This window comes from Tribolium castaneum, chromosome 4 (genome assembly GCF_031307605.1).
Source record: "Tribolium castaneum strain GA2 chromosome 4, icTriCast1.1, whole genome shotgun sequence".
NCBI lineage: Eukaryota > Metazoa > Arthropoda > Insecta > Coleoptera > Tenebrionidae > Tribolium > Tribolium castaneum.
The window spans coordinates 4,974,086-4,999,319 of record NC_087397.1 but is presented as its reverse complement, the minus strand read 5'-3'; the positions used below and the strand labels follow the sequence as shown (position 1 = coordinate 4,999,319).

Below are 25,234 nucleotides of genomic sequence, written 5' to 3'. Positions count from 1 at the left end.
GTACTTGTTTCGTCTGATAATAATAATTTTTCCATTAGAAGCGCGTTAAAACTTTTCCAAAATTTTGTTTAAAAAATATTTTTAAACGGACAAAAACCTCCGAAATTCTAATTATGCTTCTACTTTACTTAAACGGGAAGCTTTCTAGTCTGCTTTTTGTTACTGTTTATGTTAAAATATTTATTTTCTTGGGAAAAACTTGAATGAACTATCACCCTTTGTTAGGTTTAGCATCTGATTGTGTTTCGTTTATTCTTAAGCCATTTACACATCTCCGAACGGCAACGAAAATTTAATTTATAGAATTCTTCGTGGAATTGTACTGGAGGAAACTGTGTCGACCCACTTCACGATGTTTAACTCTTTTTCAATGAGCGCACATTCTTTTTGTATCAGAATTGTACGTCACATCGGCTAAATAAATAAAACACTTCGGTTTCAATTTATTTATTAATATTAACATTTTACAAAATATAAACTTACATTTTTACATTAGGTACAACAATAAATAAGAGAATAGAATTACGTAGATGGGAAACCCTACAGAGGTACCTAAATTCATTAGAGTGTTAAAATTATGTACAAAAAGTTCCTGGTTCGCCTTCGTCAGAAATACGGGTCAAAGTGTTCGTAGTAGTTGTAGTAACCTGAAAGACGAACGGAGTTAGTTTTTTAGAGTAATGCATTTTTAAATATGTACAGGGTGATACATTAGTCCATAAATAATACAAGTTAGCCGATTTCCCGAAGCATTAGTACCCACATTAACCAACGTTTCATTACCTGCAAGTACAGTCAGTTCGTCAGTCTATAATCTCTTTGGTCCGTCATGCCCCACTTTGTACATAAGTGCTTTCATGAACTCGGGAGAGGGTAGTACAGGTCTTTTACGGCCATGGTGGTGCTTGCTACGTGTGGGCCGTTTTAAAGGGGTTTTATGAGACGGCGAAGGGAAACTATCGAGCAAACCTTGGTACTTAACACTTTGTGGGTATCTTTGTGTGTTCACACCACTGGGAAACACTTGTGGTCCAACACCCGGAGGTGCTAAATATTTGATATCGGAACCACTGGTTGGGGAAACACCCGTGTTAGGAAAACCACCAAATGAGGCAGTGTCAAGAGCTAGAGCAGTTGGTCTGACTGACTGCAACTGTTGGGCGTATGGTGGAAAAGCCGTATTCGGTTTATTTGAATAAGAGCCAACGAATAAATTTGGGCGATTGTCGTTGTTTTGGAGGTAAGAAGTGTCAATCCCTGTGTTGGAAAAAGCGGATAAAGGCCTGATTTCGTCGTATTTGATACTCTGGGGGTCAGTATTGGCAAAGGCAGTTGGTAGCGGTCTAATCTCGTCATATTTAATAGGAGTTTGTGGTTGTTGGGCGTTTTGTATTTTTTGCGGTTCGGCAGTTGGGGCTTGAGTGACAGTCTGTGCTTGTTTCTTAGACTCGGAAGCATACTCCTCAATGTTTAAGTAAGCGGGAGCTTCTTCGAAGGGGCTCCCGTAATGACTGGAAGGGTTATCATGAATATTGTGATGATCAGCGTCAGAGTGCTTAAAATCGTGATCATCGTCGTGACTAGAGGGGTGAGTTTCCTGGTGGTACTCTGAGTGGGATGAGTGACTAGAGTGATCGTAATGCTCGTCGTGGTCATGGTGGTGATCGTGATCGTGATCGTGATCGGAATGATAATGTTCGTGGTGATGATCATGATCGTAGTGATCACCGAAAGGAGCGGGTTCTCCTGGTTTTAGGGAGGTGGATGCGGAGAAGAATTTTCCGATGATTTCTCCAAGACCGGGTCCTGAGTGGCCGATCGGTTTGAAGTCGGGAATTTTGTGTTCGACGGGTAGATGATCGTGTTCGTGTTCGTGTTCGTGCTTGGGGATCTTCTTCAGGATTAAGATACCAGCGTGGTCGGCGTCCGGTTTGTCTTGAAAGTCAAAGTCAAGTCATAAAAAAATAAAAAATAAAATATTTTTTTAAAGTCAAGTCATTAAATGCGATGACGATAGGTCTTCTATAAGTGAACTAATTTTCAACCAGGCGGCATTTTTTTAAACACGTTGGTAACAATATTTAATTGTAATTTACATTTTAAAAAAATATCAGTTTTCATGGCTTGTTAGCAGCGTAAGCACAGAAATGAAATTTAATTTCACAAAACGTACCTAAAGAAATACATAAATAACAGACTTATTACCAACTGACAGCTTAAATTTATCGCCAAACTTTTGAAAATCGCAATTTTGTGGTTTAATTTATTGTGTTCTTCTACAACTCGCCCCTATTTATTTGGCAAAATTTGTTAAATCCGTAATAAATGAAAATCACTTCAATTCCGATAATAAAATGGTGGAACTACACAAGAACCATAAAATTCTAGATCACAAAAAAGGGTCAACCAATAGAAAAACAGGGTATAAACTCAACTGCTCAAATCGCAGCTAGAGTAGGAGGGGCTGACAGTATCAGTCTTTGAAGGTGCCATTATTATTGGTTTTATTAATAAATTGTAATTGTTGGCGTTAAAAAATCAACTAATTAAAACTGGGACGACGGTATTGTTTAAATCTGTCAATATAAAGCTTCATATTAATAAAACTCAAAGTGTTCGACGTTTTGAACAAATTGTTCTCAATTCTGGCGAACGCTTCTTACAGCACGACAATCACAATTTGCTCTAACTTCACTTTTTCGATAACGGACGACAGGGCTACTAAAATCTGGCGTTGTAGCTCGTTATAAGTATTTAATAAAAAATGAAAAAATTGAATAAATCACAAGAATTGACTTTTCCAAATATTAGATAGAAAATTAACAAATATCGAAACCAATGATTTTGTCAGGGCTAATTACTAATTAGACATAATTGTAAGAGTGGAAGGTTCCTCAGTGTAACAATGCTGGAAAAATCATGTTCACACAATTATTTACTAGTTTAGTTGTTTGTTACATATTAAATTGTGTATTATGACAGTGAATTATGTTTCACAGGGAAGTAAGTAGTGTTTTATAATTTATTATTAAATAAAAAGGGCATATTTTCTAAGCATAAATAAACATTCAGATTTTTTTTTACTGAAATGAAATGTAAAAATTCAACAAATTTTTAAAAATTTCTCGAACGATTTCAAAGAATTTGAACCTCATGGGGTTTACCTGTCCGGAAGTTACAAATCGAAAGTGATTCATTTATACCATAGATGGTTCTCCACTTCTCAATACGGGCTTCTTCATTACCACCCACCTTTCATTATGACATGTTCATCAAAGCCACAGACGGAAAATTCCGAACCGGACATCTGACGAAAAGTGAAAACATGTGGAATTTTTTACCATGTTTGATTTATTAAAACCCATTTTGTTTTGTGGTTTCCAGTGAATATTAATAGGTATTGTTTAGAATTAATGTTGGTGATTTTTTGCAGAATAGAAACGGGCGTTTCATGTCGAAGCAAATTAGGCTAGTGTGTGTTTAATTTGTTGCCTTTCTAAAACAGGTGATCGTTTTTATTAATTAGTTGCAGTTTGGAAATTGACTTAGTAAATTTGATGCAACTGATTAAAGTGAAAGTACGCATCCTACATTTCGTCGAAAAAAGGAAATTTCCTCGGATTATGTCGACATATTACGGGAAAAGTGTGAGAGTGACTTGTAAGGTCGCGGTTTATCTTAACGTAATTATGGATAGTAAAATTGTAACATTCTTAGGCTAATAATTTGCTTCACGTAAGGTGTACAAGATGACAAGTGTGCCATATTGTTTCGGTCTGTGGCCACATTATATGAATTAAAAGCTGCATGTACACAACTGCTTTCTTCACTCTAAACTAATAAGCGTTATCAAAAAAAGAAATTTACTTTTAGCAGTACCTCCTATTGATATTTTTCTATTGATTATTTTTTCCGAAACAAAGCGAAAGTGAATATTTATGGCCACATTTGGATGAGGCGTTACTTTCATTTTTAACCGAACCAACATCTCTGTCTGCCCGAGAAAGGTTGGGAAAGTCTACACTTTTGACCCTGATGTAGCGCAATCGAAATTTTGTTACTGGATGTAAACTAAACCGTTTCGCCTCACAAAAATGTCATTCCACACACAATAACGAAGCTATTAAGACATTTAATTAAATGTGAATTGCAAACTGCGTTCTTAGCAAAGTGAAATTGTGCACGCAAACATCAAGATCTGACACACAATAGACGAAACTCTTAGTTATGCCTCCTGCTCCCCTACACATATTGTTCCAAGATATGATGGATTACACTATTTGAATAACAAATTGTGTACCTTCATGATGTGGCGAATGATGATGATAGTGGTGTTCTGGCACCTCGTATTCAGGCCCCGGAGCCGACGGTGATCCATATTCTTCGTGGTGGTAGTGGCCGTGACCGTAGTCTAAACAAACAACAAAAAAATAATTTCTCGTTGTTCCTGCTACTGCAGGAAATTGTTCGAAGGAGTTAAACATTGATTAAGCCCAAATTAGAGTGGTTACATCTCTGAGTGTCGATTTTCTTACAAATAGACCCAATCATTACGCTTGATGACATCTGTTTCAACCACCGAGGAGAATCTAATATTATGATTTGAGCTGCGATCAATAATAAGTGTGGATTAGGGATGAGTCTTGTTATCCCATTGGCCGTATTTACTTAATCCGGCCTCACATGAGTGGAAGTGCAATTGCTGTTAGAAGTGTGGTAACGCATTTCTGATAAACAATAGAGTAATTAACTTTCTTTCAATAATCAAATGTTCTACTTGTTTGAATAGCTAATTTCGTCATACGGCATTAAATAATTATGATTAAAACGGCTTGCGTTGTAATTACGATTCTTGTCCGTTCCCCGCTAGATATATTATCAATTTGGTTCCGGGATTTATTCGAACGAACGCATTTCCCTATTACGTCACAAGTGATAAGAGTCGGTTACTAGGTGTCTTAAGAACGTGAAATATTACCGTCTGAATGACCATGGGTTGGGCTTAGAATGGCTGAGGTGGCAATGTTCTTGCCTAAAGTTGTTATAGCTTCCCCTTTGGCACTTATTAGCTTGCCCTTCGCTGAAATGAGGTAACCGCTGCCCTTTATCAGTTGCCCTTTTATGGCTATCACACCGCCTTTTATGGCTTTAACCGCTTGGAGGAGAGTGTTCAAGATGGATTTCTTCAAAGACCAGAAGTCGAAGTGCTTGTGATGATGGTCATAGAACTGGAAAAAAGGGCACAACTTTGTATTATTGGGGACAAAATTAATCAATAATTAGTGTTCCGTCACTGAAACGCAGCGGTTTATTTATTTTATTCTATTTTAAGTACAACCTTGCTGAAAACGTTATGTAACAACAATTTAACGTTTGAAATCCTGTCGTTTACAGAAAATGGATTATTTAGATTGTTTTATAGAAACGGTATCAAATTAATTTCAGTACGAATTTCAAACCGTGTTGTTTTACGACAGCTGTCCCGATATATGAAATTTTCCGGCGAAATATTAAAAAGCGTCAACAAGGAACGAAAGACTGATTTCCTTGTTTGTAGACAAAAATGACAAAAGCACGCTTTTATAAACACGTTTTTTCTCATTTATTACAATTTTTCTAATTTAACTGATTCATTTTTCACCATAAAATAATCCTAATTTTTACTCACTTCCGGATGTTCATCGTGATGGTGATAATGATGATGGTGATGGTCATGGCCGCTGCTGCTACTTTTACTAAAATGGGCGCTTGCTGAAGCTGAACTCTTGGCTATTAGTCCCAACTTCGATTTAATGCCATGACTTATAGAGGCTTTTAAATGGTGCAAGGCCTCTTCACCTGACCTTTTGGGCCTTGGGGCCAAATAATGATTTAAGAATTCTATAGCTTTTTTGTCCGACTCCGTGATATCTGATCTCTTAACACTTTGAGGAAAATACTGATTTAGGAATTCTAAAGTTTTTGGGTCTGAGTCTGTGATATCTGCTTTCTTGGTACTTGGAGGAAAATACTGGTTTAACAGTTCTAAAGGTTTCGGGTCAGAGTCTGTGATATCTGCTTTCTTGGTGCTGGGAGGAAAATACTGGTTTAACAATTCTAAAGGTTTTGGGTCCGAGTCTGTGGTCTCTTCTCGCTTAGGCCTGAGAGGAAAATATTGGTTTAAAAATTCTAAAGTTTTTCGGTCCGCGTCTGTGATTTCTTCCGAGGAAATTGTGTCTAAGGGGGCTTGAACTGCGGCACTTCTGACCCTTTTCGATGTAAGAATTGCATAGGCCAGGAGAAATGCTATCTGAAAGTATGTAAAAAGCAGAATATTTAATATAAGTAGGGACATTGTTCCCTTCCAAGTTGTGGTTGAATAAACCATACATTTAAATAATTAATTTCGGACATGGTTTGCTGTGTACTTAATATTTATTATCTTATTTAAATAAGGTGTAGTGTCTTAAACTTTCAGTTGATGTAATAACATTCTTACATGTTTGGTATCATTTGGGAAAAAGGTTTAATCAAAGTAACGTGGTTTCACCACGTGTGTTAATGTTGCCTAAAAAGAGTAGCATTTTCGTGAAAAACCATCCACCATAAAATTGATATAGAAGAGACACTTTTCAGGTTTATGTGTCATGTCAAGTTTTGTTTTTACGCGTAAAACTTTCACCATACGGAAGAAGGAGCAATGACCATGAACCTCTTTAGAGCGATTCAGCATTTGCATAAAATGTCAATGTTAACATGTGCCCTTTTACTTTCTACTCAAAGGTACAGCCACATTTTTAAAGGGATTGTTTAATATTCTCTTTAATGGCTTGGTCCTAGATAAAGTTTATTTCCGGGGATCTCACATACATTAGAGTCTATTTAAAGATGAATAGGGTAGGACACCCAATTCAGCGATCCCACATCAACTTTGACCCTCGTTTTTAAAAATGCATGATAACGGATGGTAATGACGTAACGTAATTTAGAATAATCCACTCCTTAACTGCGGTGTATGAGAAAATCTAGTTTATTTACCTATGTTAAATTATAATTGTATCACCATTAAGTATCGCGAGATTAATTAACTGGCACTGTGATACAGTGATCTCGTTATCTACTATTGATAGAGAGTGCAGATTATGTGTAACAAATTGTACTATTATGTTAATTATTTACATTTCGGAAATAAGATCGCAACGTATGGAAAATATACAATTCTATTGAAAATTTACGAATTTCTGTTTTGCAGAGTAGGTAAACAGGAACCACTTATTTTGCTCTGATTCACCCAGATCTTTAAATTTAAAGCTGTTATAAAAATTACAACGCAAGTTATCATGTCATAAATATCGCTGTGAATTTTCCCTGGCTATTTCAATCAAGAATTACCAATTTTTATTGAATTACTGATAATAACGAAAATCACGTAAAAAGGAAATATAAATTTATTACGAACCGTAAGTTGTTTACGAGTAATATCTATAATAAAATTTTCAATTTTATTCAGACGATTTTCCTACCTATTAAAGGAATCATAACAATTTAAGTAAATTATTGGCTATAGCAAAGTTGTAGAAACTTGAATAAACATTATTAGCACACCTAATAGCAGTTATAATTTTTTAAAGAAGACACTAGATGTAATTATTTTTCACTTTACTTTTAGCACCTTTCGAGAGAATGTACAAACAACTCTCAGTTTTTGCATTTGTGAGACGATCTTAATAAGGGTAGATGGAATCTCTAATAACTCAAGCATTTCACAATAACGAATGCTATTTAAAAATATTTGCTGGTTTTGTCGTTATAATTATTCGGGAAAGTAAAAAACTAGAATTCATAGGCGGGTGAAACTGACTAAAATAACAGTTTAATTAAACGAATTTTTGATGCATCCGGTGAATGCTAAAAATACAGTGGAATTTTTATTGAATTAGTCTAGCGTTAATGATAACATCAATCGACTTTTACTCGCGTTGTTTTAAACTACTGTCTTTTTTGAGTGTCCTAAAAAATTGGAAAGAATGTATTTTTTTTAAAAATAATTTTTATCAAACTAGGTAAGTTTCTACCGCCATAAAGCTAGTACCTACTTAAGTCTCTTCAATTTCTCCACAAAGCCGGTTTGTTGACAATTTCCTCAAGCACATTGTTCCGGACTTTCGGAATTTTCTTATATTTCTTTTCGGTAAACGTTTCAAGTACCGAAACTAGCCCTTACACTTACCTTCATAATGGCAAAGTCTAGGTCCAGGTCACACACACATATACACTCGTGCTCGTCGAAGACACCGTGAGCCGTTCACTGCAAACTCTTCACTCTCACTTCAAGCAATTGCACTGTTGATGACCCACTTCTTTTATAGATATTATAAGATCCCCACTTAATAAGAGCACCCCTAAAGATACATCCTTGCGGTGATAACGTTCATCCATTCGAACTGATACCAATTTTTTATTTTCTTTGAACTTTAACGTCCTAGACGATGCGGATGTCTTCCGGTGGGAAGAAAAGAAATTACATGCAATTACATCTTGCAAAAGAAAGGAGATTCGATGACCGCATGCTTGTCTAGATGTAATGCTATTTTAATTCCATCTCATGACAAAATATTCAAAATTTGTGTCTTGTAGAAAGTGTAAAAACTGGTAAAAAGTGCGGATGCGTAAGGTGTTATTTTCTGTGACGCATACCTATTGTTATTTGCATATTTTTGAAGCAAACTTCTAATTATTTGAGAGGATACATAATATAATAATTTTAGTAGTCTGTCTTGCATGCAGTTTCCGTATGTGGGGTAACAAATTGTTATCTAATCAAAAGGAATTTCTGAATTCTCCAAAAACATTTTGCTCATAGAAATGTGACTTTCTTAAGTAACTAATTTCGTACGTAAAACACTTGAATAGTATAATGCAAGTACAATAATTAGCAAGTTATAAAATCAATATGGGGCTGGAGAAACCATTTTTCTTCCTTGACATCCAAGCTCGAAAATTGCAAAATAGTTTGTAGTTAGATACTTCGGGTAATTGCAAGTGCTCAACGATTTCATGCTGTTTATATGCAGGTTTGTAATACGAGTAATTAATTACAGAGCACTTAATTGTGCGAGTGAAAATTACACAGATTAACATACCGCAAAAAATATTTCGTCTAGACAGTTATACCACATTTTTAGCAATAATACGCGTTTTTGAACTAAAAATTTTTGAACTTTTACTTACAATTACTTGCATTTTTTATTATGGAAAATAGGCGTACAATATTTTCAAAAAATGTAAAATGATCTTATAATACACCACGGTCAAACTAACTACGTACATACCTATAACAGATATGTTTAATTAAATTTCTAAGTTTATTGATAATGAATAGAAAATCTGCGGTTACTGGAGCAAAGAAATAAAAACTAGGTATTTGAACTTGACATCTATTACATAAACATTAAACGGTCACTGTCGTACTTTCCTTTACATTATTCGCAGTGTTATGACTAGATTATTATTATTCGCAATTGCCAAGTCCTGAAAATGCATGAAGTCGGTTATCCTTCTTGTTGCATAATATTCAGGTAGATTAAAGCAGAGTGCACTTAAATAAAATCACTTTCGTAATTTATCAATTAGGCGTTTAAAAACAACCACAAATGGAATGAAAGCAGAGCCTAGACAAAAGCTTTCATGCAGTGATAAGTGTGCGAGGACTTCCGCATGCATTTGAGACAAACAACGATAGCTGTATCGGTTTATTACAAAAAACGTAAAAATAATTTAAACAAAACACTCTAAACATCATTGTCTTCATTAGTTCGTGGATAGATGTTTGATGTCTTCGCACAAACGCATGTGGAGGGCAGTTTGAACATTTTAAGCTCGAGCTTCTGATTATGAGTATTATATGTCAAAAGTGTTGTGTATTGGTAGGTTTGTTTACAGACTGTTTTCATCCCAAAAACACATTTGCTAATTTTTTTACAATTTTCTGCTTTCCTGAAAAGGAAGGTGGTGGTCAGGTGGATTAATTTTTTTATAAAACTCACTTACACACAAGTTTCGAAAGTAATATTTTGTTTAAATTTTTCTACTTGTACTATACTGATGTTTGTTTGAGATTTGTGGAACCTCGGTACGAAGATTTTCTTTTTAGTCAAGCACAAATTTTCGGCTTCAATGTCGTTAAACGATCTAGTAGACACTTCATTGTTATCATTGTTGGGGGGGTGGAGAACAACTTTAAGTTCGAACGACTTCACTGCTTCTTCGATTTCTCTTGTAGGGTATATGTACCCTTTCCTGTGCTCACACAGACCTTCGTAGCATCGAGACCGTGTTTTACAACTAACTCTCTGCATGAGAATATAAAGTAACACTAATGATTTAAATGCTATTACTTACAGAAATAATGAAAATCACAGATATGGTAATCAGGGATGAAAACTGCATGATTCAATCAGTCTTTTACAACCGCGCGCGAAATCACATCTTAACTTCAAAAAAGATACGTTGAGCGTTTTATACTTATTTTAACCACACTTCCTCCTGAGATTGTTTACTGAATTACTAATCACTGTGCGTAAATCTTGAGATTTACAAAGAACGAGGAATTCCCTGCACCGAAATTTGTCTTTCAACATCTAGATTTTCAGCTAATATAAAACCACACGGATGTTGTAAACGCTTCAACAGCTCAGTACCACTTTATGCAGTCCAAATAGGGCTCGATTTTTGGGGACAAAATGCACACAAAAGAATATTATTGAAAATTTACCAATCTACACTAAAATTAAACTTACTACACTTATACCATATCATATTTACCAATTGTTTTAGAAAATGATTTTTTTCATTTGTAAGAAGTAATATGAGCTATAGATTTTAAACATAACATATTTCAAATTATTCGTGTTCAGAAAATAATACTACTTATTAACAGTCAGTAAAGTGACTAGAGCTTTCGAAATGTAGATGTGGGTTTTTCTTCCTTAAAAGAAAATGTTACCGTAATTTTTGAACAAATTTTATAACAGTGTTTCTAAGACATTTTTAATTTATCAGCGAAAAGGGCGTAGTGTAATAAAATATAAATAGGTAAAAGTTGACGCAAATTATTGCCATAAACATGAAATCATTTATACACTTCCTAAAAACAGTTAAACCAACTGAAAATAATAAATACATAATACACAACGTGACAAAATGTGAATCACTTTTTGATTTTTTCTGCGAAATAGATTGAAAATACCGTTGTTTTGCAACCTAGATAGGTGCATATTTTATTTTGAGGAAAATGTAATTATTGGACAATTAACTATGACGATGAGAGTTTGATGACATTATTTAAACTAATTTTTTACTTGAAATGAAATGACATTTTTGCCTTTAAAAAATTTGACTGAGGAAATTGTTGTTGGTTATTTAGGGCAGGGATGTAAATGAGCTTTATATTTTTAGCGACGTTTCGATTTCAATTAAATTATCATCAGGCTTCAATATAGATAGATCTTGCTTGAAGGTGACATGGCACGTCTAATTTTTTACTATTCAGGATGTTGGTTAAGTACAAACTCACCACTGATTTATTTATTCAACCCTTAGATCGAGCTTTATGTTTAAAAAGTCTTTACATGTTCTGTGAAAGCTTAACATTACAAAAAATATAAATTAAATGCCCCAAGCTTTATTCAAGGTAAAACAGGGAATTTTTGAAAACTATAACAATTTTCCAGGAACAGGTAAAAGTTAGTCAATGTTAAAAAGTCAATACAAATTTCAATATGGATGATTATTATTGATTCTTAAAGCTCTTCGTCTGGGTTTTTTCTCTTCTACATCTAGCCAAGTTCGTGACAAAATCTTTTATTAATATAATACTGGAAACCCGGCAATAAGGAGTGACACATAGTACTTTCAACAATAATAAAAATAGAAACAAAAATAGTAACCTTATCGATAGTTTTACGTAAAAGAATTACAAATCCAGCGCAAATTGAAGAGTGCGGTCGGATTAGTTCTAGACACAATCTCACGTGAAGGAAGTTGGGTAAGTACCTATCAAAACCGCAATCCATAAAAATATATAAATGACGAGTTTTCCCATGCAGTTTGTTAATTTCAAGTAAAACTGAGCCATCATGCATTATTGCCAAGTGTGTTTTATTGTGCTTCAGCTTCTCGTCTCAGTCGTAAGGACAGGTGAATTTTGTGAATTAGTTATTTAGTAATTTTTTCCAGTTCGGCTGGTCTATGGACCGCTACGACAATCGGGTTTTGCGAAGCCCTGTTACCGTTCTCCGACACAGAAGAACCCAAATGGAAGTTAGAACAAACCAATGTATGTTTAATATTTGCGAAGAAGTTCCTTTATACCCCGAAGACAAAATACGTGCGATGATTGAAGAAAATCAGTCTCTACATTCTTACTTCGGAAGCAGCGTTATAGAACCTTCAAGCTTTGACTCGGGTATTTCGATCGTATCAAGGAACAATGCGGTAATGGAACCTTTTTGTAAAACTAGGGATGTATCGTCTACGCCGAAATTAATGATGGACGTTGATCATGTTGAACGATCGATTGCTAACACAAACAAGTACAAACAAGTCATAAAATATCAAATCTGCGAGTGAGTTTTTTTTACTTTCATGATTTGTTTAATTGCAGTAAAATCCTTTTCCAGTTTTGAAGAGGGAGAGAGCTGTTTTCCGGGATCTATCCTCAATTTGAAGACCAGATGTTTGCAAAAGTTCAACGTCATTAAGCTCATGACCGCAAATTTGGACTCTAACACTTTGGAGTATCGAAAGTTTGAAATACCCAGTACTTGTGTTTGCACCTACACTAAGGAAGCCTAACAATTTTTGCCATTTTTTTATTTTTGTAAAATAATATCTTACTGAATGTATTTGTACCCCAAATAATAAAATAATCAAATAGTACCTGTGTTTTGTTTTCTTGCGCGTCAATTACGATTTTTTTAAATTATCTGCTTTGTAATTTTTTACAAAATTTTTTACAAAACAATAAATTAATTTTAGCTTTAAAATGGATCACGGTTTTCTGCGAATAACTGTTTTCCACAGGATATTTACTCTGTTTTTTAAACTAGGTTCCCGGTAATTATTTAAAAAAAAATTGTATACATTTATACACACCGTAAGCTCGATATCCCAAAAAAATATTTATTTAATCATTTAAAAACCTACGTTCGTCCTACGACTCGTAAAACCTCTAAATACTTCAGTTTTCAACAAAACGTTTAATTCCATTTCCTTTATTCTTTTAAAAATGAAGACAGTCGTGATATTTTGGGGACAACTCGCAATTGTTTGGCTAAAATGGTAAATATTTGTGGATTTACAACCAGTTCTAACAATTTTGCTCAACACATTTATCGGTTAATCATTTATTTCTAAGGAAGTTTGGTAATCGAGAAACCGCAGCCACCAAATGTATAAAAGACACCTAGTCTTATTATTCCGCCTTGTTTCCACAACAATATGAACACAATGCATTTGAAATTCCTGCTTTTATTAACTTGTTTTTTTGGTTTAACATGTGTGGTAAGATAACTTGACATGTAAACTGTGTAGGTATGTTTTATTTTTCTTGTAGAAATCACAATCATTCACAAGGTACAGAAATCGCAATTTTCATAACCCGAACCCTCAAAAAAATTGCTCTTACAACATCTGTGAACACATTCCCAACTATCCAGAAAACGTCATAAAAGAGACTGTAAAAGGAAACAAGGCTTTCCATTCTTACTTTGGAGACGTCGTAGGGCCAGCCAAGGATGTCACACTTTCTGATAGAAGCGGAGGCGCCAGTTATGAACCTTTTTGCAAGACTACAGTCGTTACGAAAATACCAAGGATTATGAAGGATGTTGATAATATTGAGAGAGTAATTGTGAATGTGGACGGTTACCGCCAAGTTATAAAATTCCAAACTTGCAGGTTTGTTCTAATTTTTTTAATAAGTTTTATTTTATTCGTGAGATTAGTTTCAGTAATGGTGGAAAATGTTACGGGGCAGGTTTGTTGACACGTAGCACAAGTTGTGTTCAGAAATTCAATATTATTAAGCTGGTGACGATCAACATTGATAACAACGACCTGGAGTATCGCAAATTTCAAATTCCAACTGCCTGTGTTTGCGCATACTCTGACTGAGACTCCAAAACATTTATTTTTATAGGCGATTTACTGTTTGTACTAGCAGGTGACAACAAATAAATATATTTACCACAAATATTGTTAGTTTTTTTTAAAGTTCTCCTTTCATATTTCTTAATGTTTTTTTTCATTTTTATTATTTAAATTACGTGCATTTAAATTTTAATTCCCAATTTTTACGACGTATGGTAATATTTTAGCTATATTTTTTTCAACTTAAACAAATACCTAAATTAAGAAGGTCCATTTCCTTCCTTTGTGATAGTACTTTCACTTATGCCGACAGCTAGACACTGTTTTTTAAATTGTTTGGAAAGTCATAAATTTTGACCACTGCTGTTACTTTGAAAAGAAATGCGCTCACTGCTGTTATTCTTCAAACTTTCTTTGCATATATTTATTTTAATTGAAGAAAACGATTAGTTCAAACTATATTTTTTTCTGTATATTGTTTATCACGGGCATGAGCCCTCATTAAATGATTTGTTTCAAAATGGTTTATAAAGTAACTGTATGGAATGGTGGTAAACAAAGTCAAACCGTCAGGAAATGCACAAGCTATTTACACTTTTAATTTTAGATTAGAGGTATGCGTTTACATTGGACCACGCTTTTCCGCAAATAATTATCTTCCGCAGGAAATACAAAATTTATTCTGTTTAAATCAGTATAACAAGTTCAACGATTTTAACTTATTTAAAATAGTAAACGGTAAACGATTTTAAAAAGGCAGGTATGTGTAAATATACCCACGACGCGACGTATGGTAAACATCCGATTTCCGAATCAATTCAGTTAATAAAAAAATACTTCTAATTTATTTGTCCTCCAATTATCAAAAATAAATGAAATTTTTTCTCTAATAACTTTTAATTTAAATGTAAATTAAATTCTCCACGTTTTCTATGAAATGAAATGTTGGTTGCTTAAACATTTTTTCAGGATCATTATTACTCGTGGACCACTCTGTATAGTTTGTAATGTTGATTTATTTAAAAAGTTTGTGTTAAAATATCTGCAAAAGACGGTCAGTACCTAGGGCCCTGGTGGCCCAGTGGTATAAGCGCCACTTACGACGGGGGAGGTCGGGGGTTCGAACCCGGATCAGAGTAACAATTTTTCTATGAAAAAAAGTGTTGAAAAGGTAGGTGAAACAACATGTAAACAAAAATATGAGATTGAGAAAACACATAGACGTATAAACGTAAAGCAGAGCATAAAACTGACAGAAATAAGAAAATAATGCGGCAAAAGGTAAAAGTACGTAAAGGAGTCAAATTGTAAACGTAAGAGCACATCCTAATAAAGGGAAAATACTTTTTGTTTTAATAGAAAAAGAGATGAACGTAAAGGTGAAACATAACTTTAAACTTTAGTTGAATTCTTAGATGACTTACTTCTTAAATTATAAAAAAATTAAACGAAAATATTTAATTTATCTCTACAAATTTTTAGTTAACTGAGTTTGCTTAGTAAAGTCCCGAAAAACATTGTTAATAAAAATCATGGTCACTGCGAATCCAGTAGGATTTGCGCTCGTCCACTATTTTTTAGTAGAAAATACACGAATTTGGTGATCTTTGGAGAAATTATGTCCATTTTCGGTCAAAAACGTGCTGAAAGTCACAAAAAAGGTAAAAACAATTTTAGAATTGTAGAATCAACTTATAAGCCCGGTATTTTTTTATGAATTCTGGTGAAACATTAGAGAATTAAATTGAAAAAAAGTGAAAGAAAATGTTTTCTCGAGCCAATTCGCCGACTTTTGAACTGAATGTATTTGCGTTTTAGGTGAATTATTGCAATTATACAACATTACATTTTCTAGACAACGTGGATAGTAAAATACTTGGTTTATTACATCAACCCCTGTATTTTTGTGTAGTTATTTAATTATATTGTGGAGTGAGCACACTTAATAGATTACAAACTTTGTATAAGTTTCCTACAATTACCCTCGAGATACTAAAAGTGTGATTTAAAGAACCCGAACATTCCACCTATTGTAGGAAGAAATTGCGCTTGTAACATACCCGAACACCTTCGTAACTATCCAGAAAATGTCGTAAAAAGACTATTAAAGAAAATGAAGCTTTGGTCCTAGGACCAGCTAAAGATAAAAATGGAGGGTTTTTAGTTATAATCTTTTCTGAAAAACTTATGAGTTATGACTAACAGCGCCTTGTCTCGTGGTTTATTGCTTTTGATCAGCAGTTAGGGATAAATTAATTAACTGGCTGCAATATTGAAGTGTCTTGATTTAATTACACAAAACATTTTATCACAATAATCTAATTTAAAGGAAACTCAATAGCGATGCTAAACGGCAATTTAATATAAATACACAGCTCAGCTATTAGCTACACTAAGTACATATACTTGCATAAATATGATATCTAATTAGTTTTGCTAACTGTACAAATACAACACGACGGAACTTCGAACAGATCAAACACGAATTTGTCATCGTCCCCTAAAACCATCAATCTCTTGTGGATGTACTTCTGCTTACAGTAGGAGGTGTACCCTGTCGGAAAATTGCTGCTGAATTTACATTTTCCATTATTCCTAAAACCGCCAAATTACTAAAGCAGGTCTTAACGAGCTTTCCCGGCACTTACACGCACGTTTCAAATACAATTCCTTGCTTATGTCCCTCCACATTGACAATCACCTTCTCCACTTTCTGAGTATTGTTCGCTTTCTCAGGATAGATTGTCCGAATTGTAGTTTCACACAGTGACATTTCGTCTGTATTAAATCGGTTGTCTAAGTTTACGACTTCTTCACTAGTCTCAAAATATCGGTTCATGTCGTGAGATCTACTTAGGATTTTTTTTATTTGTTCTTTTGGATAGCCAGCAACGTTGTAGCACAGGCCGTGGTCGCAAGTCGGCTTTTCAGGATAAACAATGGGAGTGTCTTCGCCTGAAAATTTACGATTAATCAAGTTTTGAAGTTCTGGATGGCGTACCTTGTTGGCGGCTGTTTGAACTTCTTGAGTCTAAATGCATATGCGCGATTGTTTCATTGGTAGCTTCTGAATATTGATTTCTGTTAGATGTATCACTGATGTGTGGTCTTGCTCGTGGTCTTGCGGTAGGTCTGTTGTAATAGTCTGTGAAAGCAGCAATGGGGGACATCTGAAAGGAAAAACACATTACTGGAACAATTTCAATTTAAGCGTAATGCAGGGTAATCCAGATTGAAGAGATTGTAGAAATCGAGACAATCACAATTTACTGTAGGTTTGACGATAACTGGAAGTGTTTGCTAAATTTACACATAAGTTTGTGATGAAATGACGAAAAATAACTAATTCTTGTCCTTAACTTAAACCCAATATTTATTACAGAAACTTCATTTAAAAAAATAATTTGAAAACTTTTAATTGCTTCGTTTTGAAAACTCTATGTGAAATATGTTGCTCGATAATCTGCTAAAGTTTTAAATGGATGCAAGATTCTTTTAAGCAAGGGATTAAAAGGAATTTTAGAAAATTGTAACCGAGAACACATCGTGATATCTACCTACGCAAATTTCGTTCATTAATTGAGCAAACAGTTTCAAGTTCTTGCAGTGTATTCTAATTTAATCAACGACAGTGTGCAAAACACTAATCAAAGCAATTTATTTGACCGTAACTTACTAGAGAAGCCATATGTGCTAAAAATAAAAACGCAGTCTAAAAATACTTGAATTTTATAAGAATCGTCGTGGCGCTAATTATGTGCTAGAGACATGCAATAACAATTAATAAACTCATCTACGAGTAGGTTTTTACGTAAACACCGGAAAGTGGAAAAAACCTCATGAAAATCAAAATTAAGCTAAATTATCCAAATATATTAACCACCAGTGCTTTATCACCCATTTCGCCAATAACTAAATTTCGTTTTATTCTATTTCCTTGATGATAATGTGATTTAATCATCGTAGACATGAAACCTTACATTTGATTAAGCTTTACCCTAGATCCTGGATCGAATCAGGAAAGGTCAGCTCGGGCTAAGTTATACTAATCGTGGCATAAAATAGCAGGACCTGACCTGACTTAACCTTCTGTTAACGATCCAGCTCTATCAGTGTTTACCATAGATATAAATAAATATGTTTTGCAGCAAAATCCACGAATTTGCTAATTGAAATTCTTGACATTCTGCATTTGGATGTAAAACTACAAATTATTGAAAATATATTTACATAAGAGCTGTACACACTTGAATGTTTCTTCAGCGATTGACGTCACAGACGTAATTTTTCTGAATAACAAGTAGTAACCAATTTCCGACCGGTTCGGCGTTTATGGTTACAATAAATTAAAAAAGGGCTTGTTTTATGGAGTGAGTGTGCAGACAGAACTTTAACTCTTTGTGCAAACTAAAATATTAGCGAAAATGACGGTATTTCCACGAAGGAAAAACCAGAACAGAAAAGATTCACAAACTGGAGTAAAAAGCGTAGCTTTCATCTGTTAAAGCTGACTGAACAAACAAAAATAATTTCACAGTTTCAAAATTTGGTAATCCAGATCCTCTCCATTTAATGCTTAGCCGAACGCAAAAATAATTTAACGTTCGGTTTATCATGGAATTCTGGTACACTTAACACATTTCGTTATTATGCAAGTTTTGACACCGCCGTTGAAATGCTTGAAACTTGCGGCCTGATAAATACACCAAAAAGGTGTTTCCCCGGAGGTAATTTGTTGGAGGATGAAGGAAAGCAGGTGGGCTTGCGATTGAAATAAAAAATACAACATCATTTGCAGTTTCTTCTTTACGTGGAGTTTATCCACCGACCTAGCCATCCTTGAGAACGTAAAAACAAAGAATAAAATTGCAGCCAGTTACAGAACGAATTACGTTTACTTTTTTATTAATCCTAATTCATTAGATTTTTTCACGGACGAGAGGAGAAATTGTTTTTTATTCGTTTTTCATTTTAATTGAGGCATTCAGAGGGTGGCATAATCGAATTGGTGCTTATTAAAAGCTCGCGCTGTATAACTAAAAAATTCCTCAAATAACGTGCTCGGGAGATAAAAAATGAGTAAATAGAAACTCTGCGAGAAAGAAAATTCATAAATGGGGTTTGCAACTTACGTGCTTCAAAAACCAATTGAAAATTTTAAAGTCGAACAAAAGTTTCTACGTCTGATAGTAATATTAATATATTTATAATCAGCAGGTAGCGTACCTTGTTATTATATTTCATGTGCGCTATTAGTCAACTAATATTTATACGAAACCTTGAAAATTTTTAAGTTACAATGCGATTTATAGAAAAGCCGATATAATAAAACCTGTTTTCATTGAATTATTTCTTAAATTTCATTTCAACTTTTGTATTTTAGTTATTTAGTTGTTATCTTAGAAATAATTTTTGAGATGAAAGAATACTGAAACTGTGTAGATGGGTAGGTAAATTTGCATTACTAATATTATACAATCCCAAGAAGCGTCATTATTATGTAATTTATAAGTTAAACCAACGTATTAGTGTTTATTAATTTTTTATTTGATTAACAACGTTTCCAAACACCTCAGTCGTTGTTTCATTAATTATAAGTGTGTTAATCAGTCCGTCAAACATTTGGAACAATTATGCAGTGCTTTAATGAAAATCCAATTCGCGATTTAAATAAATTATCTCTTCTCCAAAAGCAAGCTATAACAACTTTTCTAGGAACATAAAAGATGTTTAAATTATGGATGAGAAGTTCATGGCTGAATCTAGAAGATACCCTACATATTTTGCATAATTGCTAGACGCAAGAACATTATTTCTGTCATAAACAAAACTGAAACTTAATCTGCAGAGGTCAACTATTACCAAACTTTCTTTTACTTTTTATTTATGATTTCGCTCGTTATAAACTTTGGTTTTATTTTTCCCGGTCCTAAAATTCTTCAACTACATTGATTTGCATTGAGATATGAAAGACTTGGACGACTTTTTCGTCTTTCGTTACCATCTATTAGCATATGGTTAGAAATGCTAATAAATTTAATCAATAGCACTGTTTTGAATAGTGAATATTGTTGTGGTTTTGCAGAGTTGTATATGCTGTGTTTTGAAATAATTAACCGCATATTTTCATCAGTAAATAATACATTAAAGTGCTTGTTTGCAACTGAGACATAACTAAAACAAACAAATCGTTTAATTCCGATATATGGTGATAGTGCGGCCGAAATGTCAGCAAACTTGAACGGGCAATTTAATGACTGGCGTTACAAAAATTTTATCGTGCACTTTATAATGAAATATACTTATAGGGCGCTTCATTGACGACCAGTATTGACGTCATTCGTCAATTTAAAATAAATACAAAACTTCAGTTTTCAAATAAGTAAAAGAAATTTTAACACTTTAAGCACGTTTACAGAATTCGGTGTAAACTTTTATAACTCGTCCAATCGATTTAGAGCACAATAACACATCCTTTTTTATTGATTTGTGGACATTAATGTTTAAAATTATTACTACGTCAATAAAAGAATATACTACAATCGCTTTAAATATTACGATTTTCCATAAAACCCTGCATTATTTTAAATACTTGCTACGCAAAACCAAAACAACAGGCAGTATTACTTCATTTAGAAAAATATACAGTCTAATATTTTGGGGACATGTGATGAAGTCATTTTTTATTCGCACCATCTGGTGCTCCAGAACCGATTTTTTGTGAGTTTTAAAGTTTATCCGTTTTGTGTAACATCTGTATGTTGGCCAAATTTTATTAATGCTGTGACGCTTGCTGGTGATTAAATTTCAAACATGTATCTTTTATGATAACCCGAATTTTGTAAAGTGGCGGTTTCCCTCGATTCCCTCATTCCATTTTCCAGGTTGGGTGCCGATTACCTTAAGTTACTAGAGCAGGCAAGCTGCTGCGCGATCATGTTTTGAGCCATGCAAATGAGCGATAAACACACATTTAACAATAGGAAATAAAAACAAAAATAAATGCGACCGCAGAAAGGTATAAATAACTCCTCGAATAATTTTTTTAATAAGAAGGTGACGCGGATTTATGCAAAAGTGGAATTTGCAAGTAAGATTTTGTTGTGTTTGCGAGCTGTTTGAGTTTAGGTCACTGTGGGAAAATTGAGGAAAGTCACATTAGTTTCTTACCAAGGACATTAAAACTATTATCACGTTGCCATTCATTGCTATTACCAAACTACTAAGCACTACAAAGCAACTACCACCCCGTCTGCATGATACGAAAGCGGCTAAAGAGACCCAACGTCTGTTTTAACCGGAGCGGAGCGTCTGACCGACCACAACATTCAACACTACCGCTGTTCGAGAGTACATTAAAATTTGTTGTAAATCGACAAGGACACCAAGTCAAACGGTAATGTTGTGGGAAAGAGACTGCTGGTAGACTTGCATAGTGCAGGACGCGTCCTGCTAACATTTCGTCCTTTTTCCAGACGCAGGACAGTCGGCCGGAAGCCACTGTATCACTGTGTTTCCCGCTAAACACTTCACTGGCGGAAGTAATTAAAAATTTCCTAACTACGTTTGTGACGCCGATCCTCGTTAATAATTTATGATTCATTTCAGCAAATGGAGAAAGAAAGTTGTGATTAATTGTTGGTTTACGTGAAACGTAAAGTGTTGAACATCACGAAGCTTTTCAGGAGCTGATCAGTTAATTTCCAACTTCAGGAACTTGACGCCTAAACCTTGATATAAATTCCGGTTAATTATTATAAATTACGTATCATGATGTATTCATTTATTGTTGCTACGCTTTTTATTTGCTGTTTCTTTTGATTTCGTTTTTGGAAAGAAAGTGTCAATTAACTTCCGATCGATTTGGGAAATCCATTTCATTCACCTGTTCTTCACGGCTTGGCTAACATTCGCCCATCAACTAGAACATCGTTTGCCGAAGAAAAGAAAATAATTTAAAATTTCCACATTTTTTTACCAAAACGGATTTTAGTACAATTGACGTTATTTCCCACAACTTTTGGCCAAATGTATTTGCATACAAATAATTAAATTTAACAAAACAGATCAAAGTTTCCAGTTTAAAAATCAAAGGGAAAACTTAGAGTTTGCAGATAATTCATATTTTCGCCCTAGGGGAAAGAATAAACTTACCGGAAGTATTGGAACTTTTCACATGATTGTATTTTTCTTTTTTGTACGGCGTATTTTCCACTTTGTTGTATAACCATCAGGCACGGGGAACTTTAGACGGGTGCTGCGATTTAAGATTGCCGATGAGTAATGAGTTAAGTTTTCTTCCTCTTTAATTAACATTTAATGAGTACTACATCACTCCATCTTCCCTTCTTTTTACCTTATTTCACGTGATTGACTAAGAAGAATAATTAATTATATGCGGACTCGGGTGTTGCTTATAATTTTGTCATAACAGCATTGTAATTAGCGTCTAAAGTTTCCCTTGTAATACATGCACACAACTTTTAAGAAAGACTTTCGAAAAGTTTGACTCCAATCACCTTCTCAATACATTTAAATTAAGTGTCGCAAAGTGCTTTTTATTTAGTTAATTGTCTATTTGTTGCAAATGTTAAATTAATATTAATAACAGTATCGCAATCAATTTAAGTACATACAGCTGCAGAAAAAATTAAAATTAAGACACGCTGTAGACTTTAGGTCTTTTACTCGTACTTCTTGTGTAGGATTGCAGAAAATTATTTTTTTTTGCACAGATTAAATTCATCTGACCATTTAGTCATTAGCATAACTCGCAAAACTTTTCTGATTTTGATGTTTATTTCAGTCGTAATAACTTAAATTGTATTTTTTTGTAATTATTTCCAGTTTTAATTTATTTGGGGGAGTTCTTTATTATTAACAATACGAAATGTAGGAAAATTAAGTAAGCCTAAAAATGTATTTTCCAAAAGTGGCCACTGACTTATGCAATACCGATTACACATTCAAATAAAGAGTTATCTACAAGTTAAATTATGTATATCTATTACACCAATGTACCTATTTAATATTTATGGTATTATTTGTTGAAATCTTATTTAATTTAGAAAAAGCTATTTGTTGTTAATGTATTTTTTGCCACAGTGATGCGAGTCAAGTGCGCAAAAATTTGGTAATTCCCCGGTCATGGTTGACGGCCATCGAGTGAAATCACTCAGAAGTGAAGATGTATCTGTGTATTTAAAGACTTTCACGGACGCGTACCGGAGTCTAATTGCTGGCTAGTAAATTATGTAAATTTCCACACATGAAGCGTTTATACCTATAAACACAGAAACGAAACTAGTTTCAAACAGTTTGTGTTGTGCTTTGGCGGGAGCACAGTATTTGAAAATAATTTGTAGATTTAGTGGCACTCTATAAATAAAACGAGAACGAGTTTGATCGAACTTTCATTTACGATATGATGACTAAACCTTGCGGCTAATGTGTTACTTGCTATAATTTATTGCGGCTACAGTCATTATCAAGTGTAGTGTAGTTTGTTATTCGAAAATTGTAACTAGCAATGTATCAGTTTGTGTTTACAACTGGTTTAAATGGGGACTCGGAATTTCATAAGGATTTGAGCGCAACGAACAATCTTTGCAAACTAGTGCAAGTAACTGTAAATGCGTCTTCAGCGGCTAATTGTGGAAGACGATGGTGAAAAATTGCTACGTCTTTTTTATTTTAGTGGTGCTTGCGGTAACGGTGAGTACACTTTGTCTAATTGCGCGAAAGTATTTGAAACCGATTCGAGGAACAAAGTCGGAAATTGCTTTTAGAAAAAAACAAACCTGTCGATCGAGTTTATGTGAATAGCCATGAAAATGTTTAAACAAACCGCTGTTCCATTCTACTGATGATTACTTTGCTTAATACTTTAATCACTGCAATTGTTGTAGGTGTATATTGCAGAGACGCGACCTCAATTTAAAGAGTCGCTTGAAGCCATCTCCAAAGTGACTGAAGGGATTAATGATAGCGCTATCACTTTTATTAAACAACTAACCGGCGAGGCGTTAAAAGATGACAAGAATAAAACTAAAACCAGGATTTTGTTCCGAGGTACGAATCAATCTTCGTCTACTTAGCGCAGATTTATAAACCTAGTCCAAGGTTAATTTCAAAATGGCATAAATTCAGAGAGTGGTTTTGGGAACAGGAAACAAACACGAAAAAATGAAATTTTGATTGAAACGCCACTGTTTGTTTTTGTTTATGTCTTTGCATAAAACACGTAACCTTGACCTATCGTCCACACTTAAACAAGTGTGTTTATTTGTCCTTATTTTTTGCTTGAAATTTGTTAGAAAACTAATTGGTCGCTTTCAGGGGATTTGCTGGGCGGGGAGTTCGGCGACCAGGACATAATATTTCCCGACACGTACCAAGTGATTTTCAATGATGTTCCGAAAATCGACGGTCCTCCCAAGTGTGCCGAAGGCAACACTTTTTGTGAGGACTTTGATTCTTATCCTTACAACCACGTGAAAAACGTGCTTAAGCGCAAGCGGGTGCATACTGATTTATTCGGCAAGGACGAACTCCTCGATGAGCGCTACAGCATCACCAACAGAAACGGCGACTTCGAGGCGTTCATCTGCACCAGCATATCCAAAACGATTTTCCCCCGAGTTGGCATCAACAAAAACAACAAGTGGAAGGTCATAATCAATCAAGAGGAAGACGGATACATTCAAGGGATTAGGACGGAAATTTGCCGAAAGTAAAGGGTTGAAAGTTGATTTCTGTTTCGGTGACAGAGTGTTGCAGGGAAGGGGCCGCTTGTGACCTCATCGGCGACAGGGCGAACGGCTACATAACCAGCTGCAAGCAAAAATACATGTTGCGGAGGATGATGTCTTTATCTGAAAATGGGGATCCCGTCCCGGACACATTCCAGTTACCGTCAGCCTGCTGCTGCTCTTACAGGAAGGATCTAAGTTTTTTGTCCCGGTTTGGCGCCGACGATGTTTCCTTAAGGTCGAAAGGGAAAGGAAAATAAAATAAAGAATGTGATATAAGTTATGTGATTGAACTTTTTATTGTAAAAACGGCAGCGGGATTATTTATTGAATAAAATAATACAGAAGCAAAA

General features: G+C 34.4%; 3 protein-coding genes and 2 non-coding genes across 6 annotated transcripts; 3 read left to right on the top strand and 2 right to left on the bottom strand.

The window, feature by feature from the left end:
* Positions 1-431: 431 nt before the first annotated feature.
* On the bottom strand, positions 432-8,668 carry LOC103315106 (hypothetical protein). Of its 2 annotated transcripts, none has more exons than XR_010333820.1 (6): positions 8,210-8,668; positions 5,669-6,289; positions 4,979-5,228; positions 4,301-4,411; positions 701-1,935; positions 432-647 (listed from the first exon to the last, which is right to left on the bottom strand). XR_010333820.1 is itself a non-coding variant. In XM_008202959.3 (6 exons), the coding sequence occupies exons 1-5, from the start codon at positions 8,213-8,215 to the stop codon at positions 809-811; spliced, it is 2,115 nt and encodes a 704-aa protein (XP_008201181.1). In that variant the 5' UTR covers positions 8,216-8,657; the 3' UTR covers positions 432-647; positions 784-808. The 2 variants fall into 2 exon arrangements, 1 of the variants encoding a protein (XP_008201181.1); XM_008202959.3 differs by having other exon boundaries at positions 784-1,935; positions 8,210-8,657.
* Positions 8,028-14,233, top strand: LOC103315108 (uncharacterized). Its single transcript, XR_010333822.1, has 4 exons — positions 8,028-8,042; positions 13,397-13,542; positions 13,595-13,938; positions 13,986-14,233. It is a non-coding gene; the product is annotated as an uncharacterized LOC103315108 (transcript).
* LOC103315107 (uncharacterized) lies at positions 12,007-12,918 on the top strand. Its single transcript, XR_010333821.1, has 4 exons — positions 12,007-12,025; positions 12,087-12,167; positions 12,217-12,605; positions 12,660-12,918. It is a non-coding gene; the product is annotated as an uncharacterized LOC103315107 (transcript).
* A 2,239-nt stretch (positions 14,234-16,472) lies between the features above and the next one.
* Positions 16,473-21,491, bottom strand: LOC663965 (spaetzle). The gene is made up of 4 exons (XM_008202965.2): positions 21,301-21,491; positions 17,132-17,300; positions 16,779-17,085; positions 16,473-16,725 (listed from the first exon to the last, which is right to left on the bottom strand). Exons 1-4 carry the CDS (start codon positions 21,334-21,336, stop codon positions 16,554-16,556), a joined length of 684 nt encoding a protein of 227 aa, XP_008201187.1. The 5' UTR covers positions 21,337-21,491; the 3' UTR covers positions 16,473-16,553.
* Positions 21,492-23,436: 1,945 nt separating this feature from the next.
* LOC103315111 (protein spaetzle) lies at positions 23,437-25,234 on the top strand. Its single transcript, XM_008202969.3, has 4 exons — positions 23,437-23,844; positions 24,039-24,201; positions 24,469-24,862; positions 24,910-25,234. The coding sequence occupies exons 1-4, from the start codon at positions 23,794-23,796 to the stop codon at positions 25,139-25,141; spliced, it is 840 nt and encodes a 279-aa protein (XP_008201191.2). The 5' UTR covers positions 23,437-23,793; the 3' UTR covers positions 25,142-25,234.

Excerpts from the sequence above, each read along its gene's own strand:
- LOC103315106 (XM_008202959.3), bottom strand. Across the intron at positions 5,229-5,668 it reads ATCACGATGAACATCCGGAA|TTCTATGACCATCATCACAA; the intron begins GTGAGTAAAAAT and ends CCTTTTTTCCAG. Across the intron at positions 4,412-4,978 it reads AACCCATGGTCATTCAGACG|ACTACGGTCACGGCCACTAC; the intron begins GTAATATTTCAC and ends TTGTTTGTTTAG.
- LOC663965 (XM_008202965.2), bottom strand. The coding sequence starts at position 21,336 with ATGAATGGCAACGTGATAATAGTTTTAATGTCCTTG. Across the intron at positions 17,301-21,300 it reads TAATAGTTTTAATGTCCTTG|ATGTCCCCCATTGCTGCTTT; the intron begins GTAAGAAACTAA and ends TTTTCCTTTCAG. Across the intron at positions 16,726-16,778 it reads ATTGTATTTGAAACGTGCGT|GAATAATGGAAAATGTAAAT; the intron begins GTAAGTGCCGGG and ends TGGCGGTTTTAG.
- LOC103315111 (XM_008202969.3), top strand. The coding sequence starts at position 23,794 with ATGGTGAAAAATTGCTACGTCTTTTTTATTTTAGTGGTGCTTGCGGTA. Across the intron at positions 23,845-24,038 it reads TAGTGGTGCTTGCGGTAACG|GTGTATATTGCAGAGACGCG; the intron begins GTGAGTACACTT and ends CAATTGTTGTAG. Across the intron at positions 24,202-24,468 it reads AACCAGGATTTTGTTCCGAG|GGGATTTGCTGGGCGGGGAG; the intron begins GTACGAATCAAT and ends GGTCGCTTTCAG.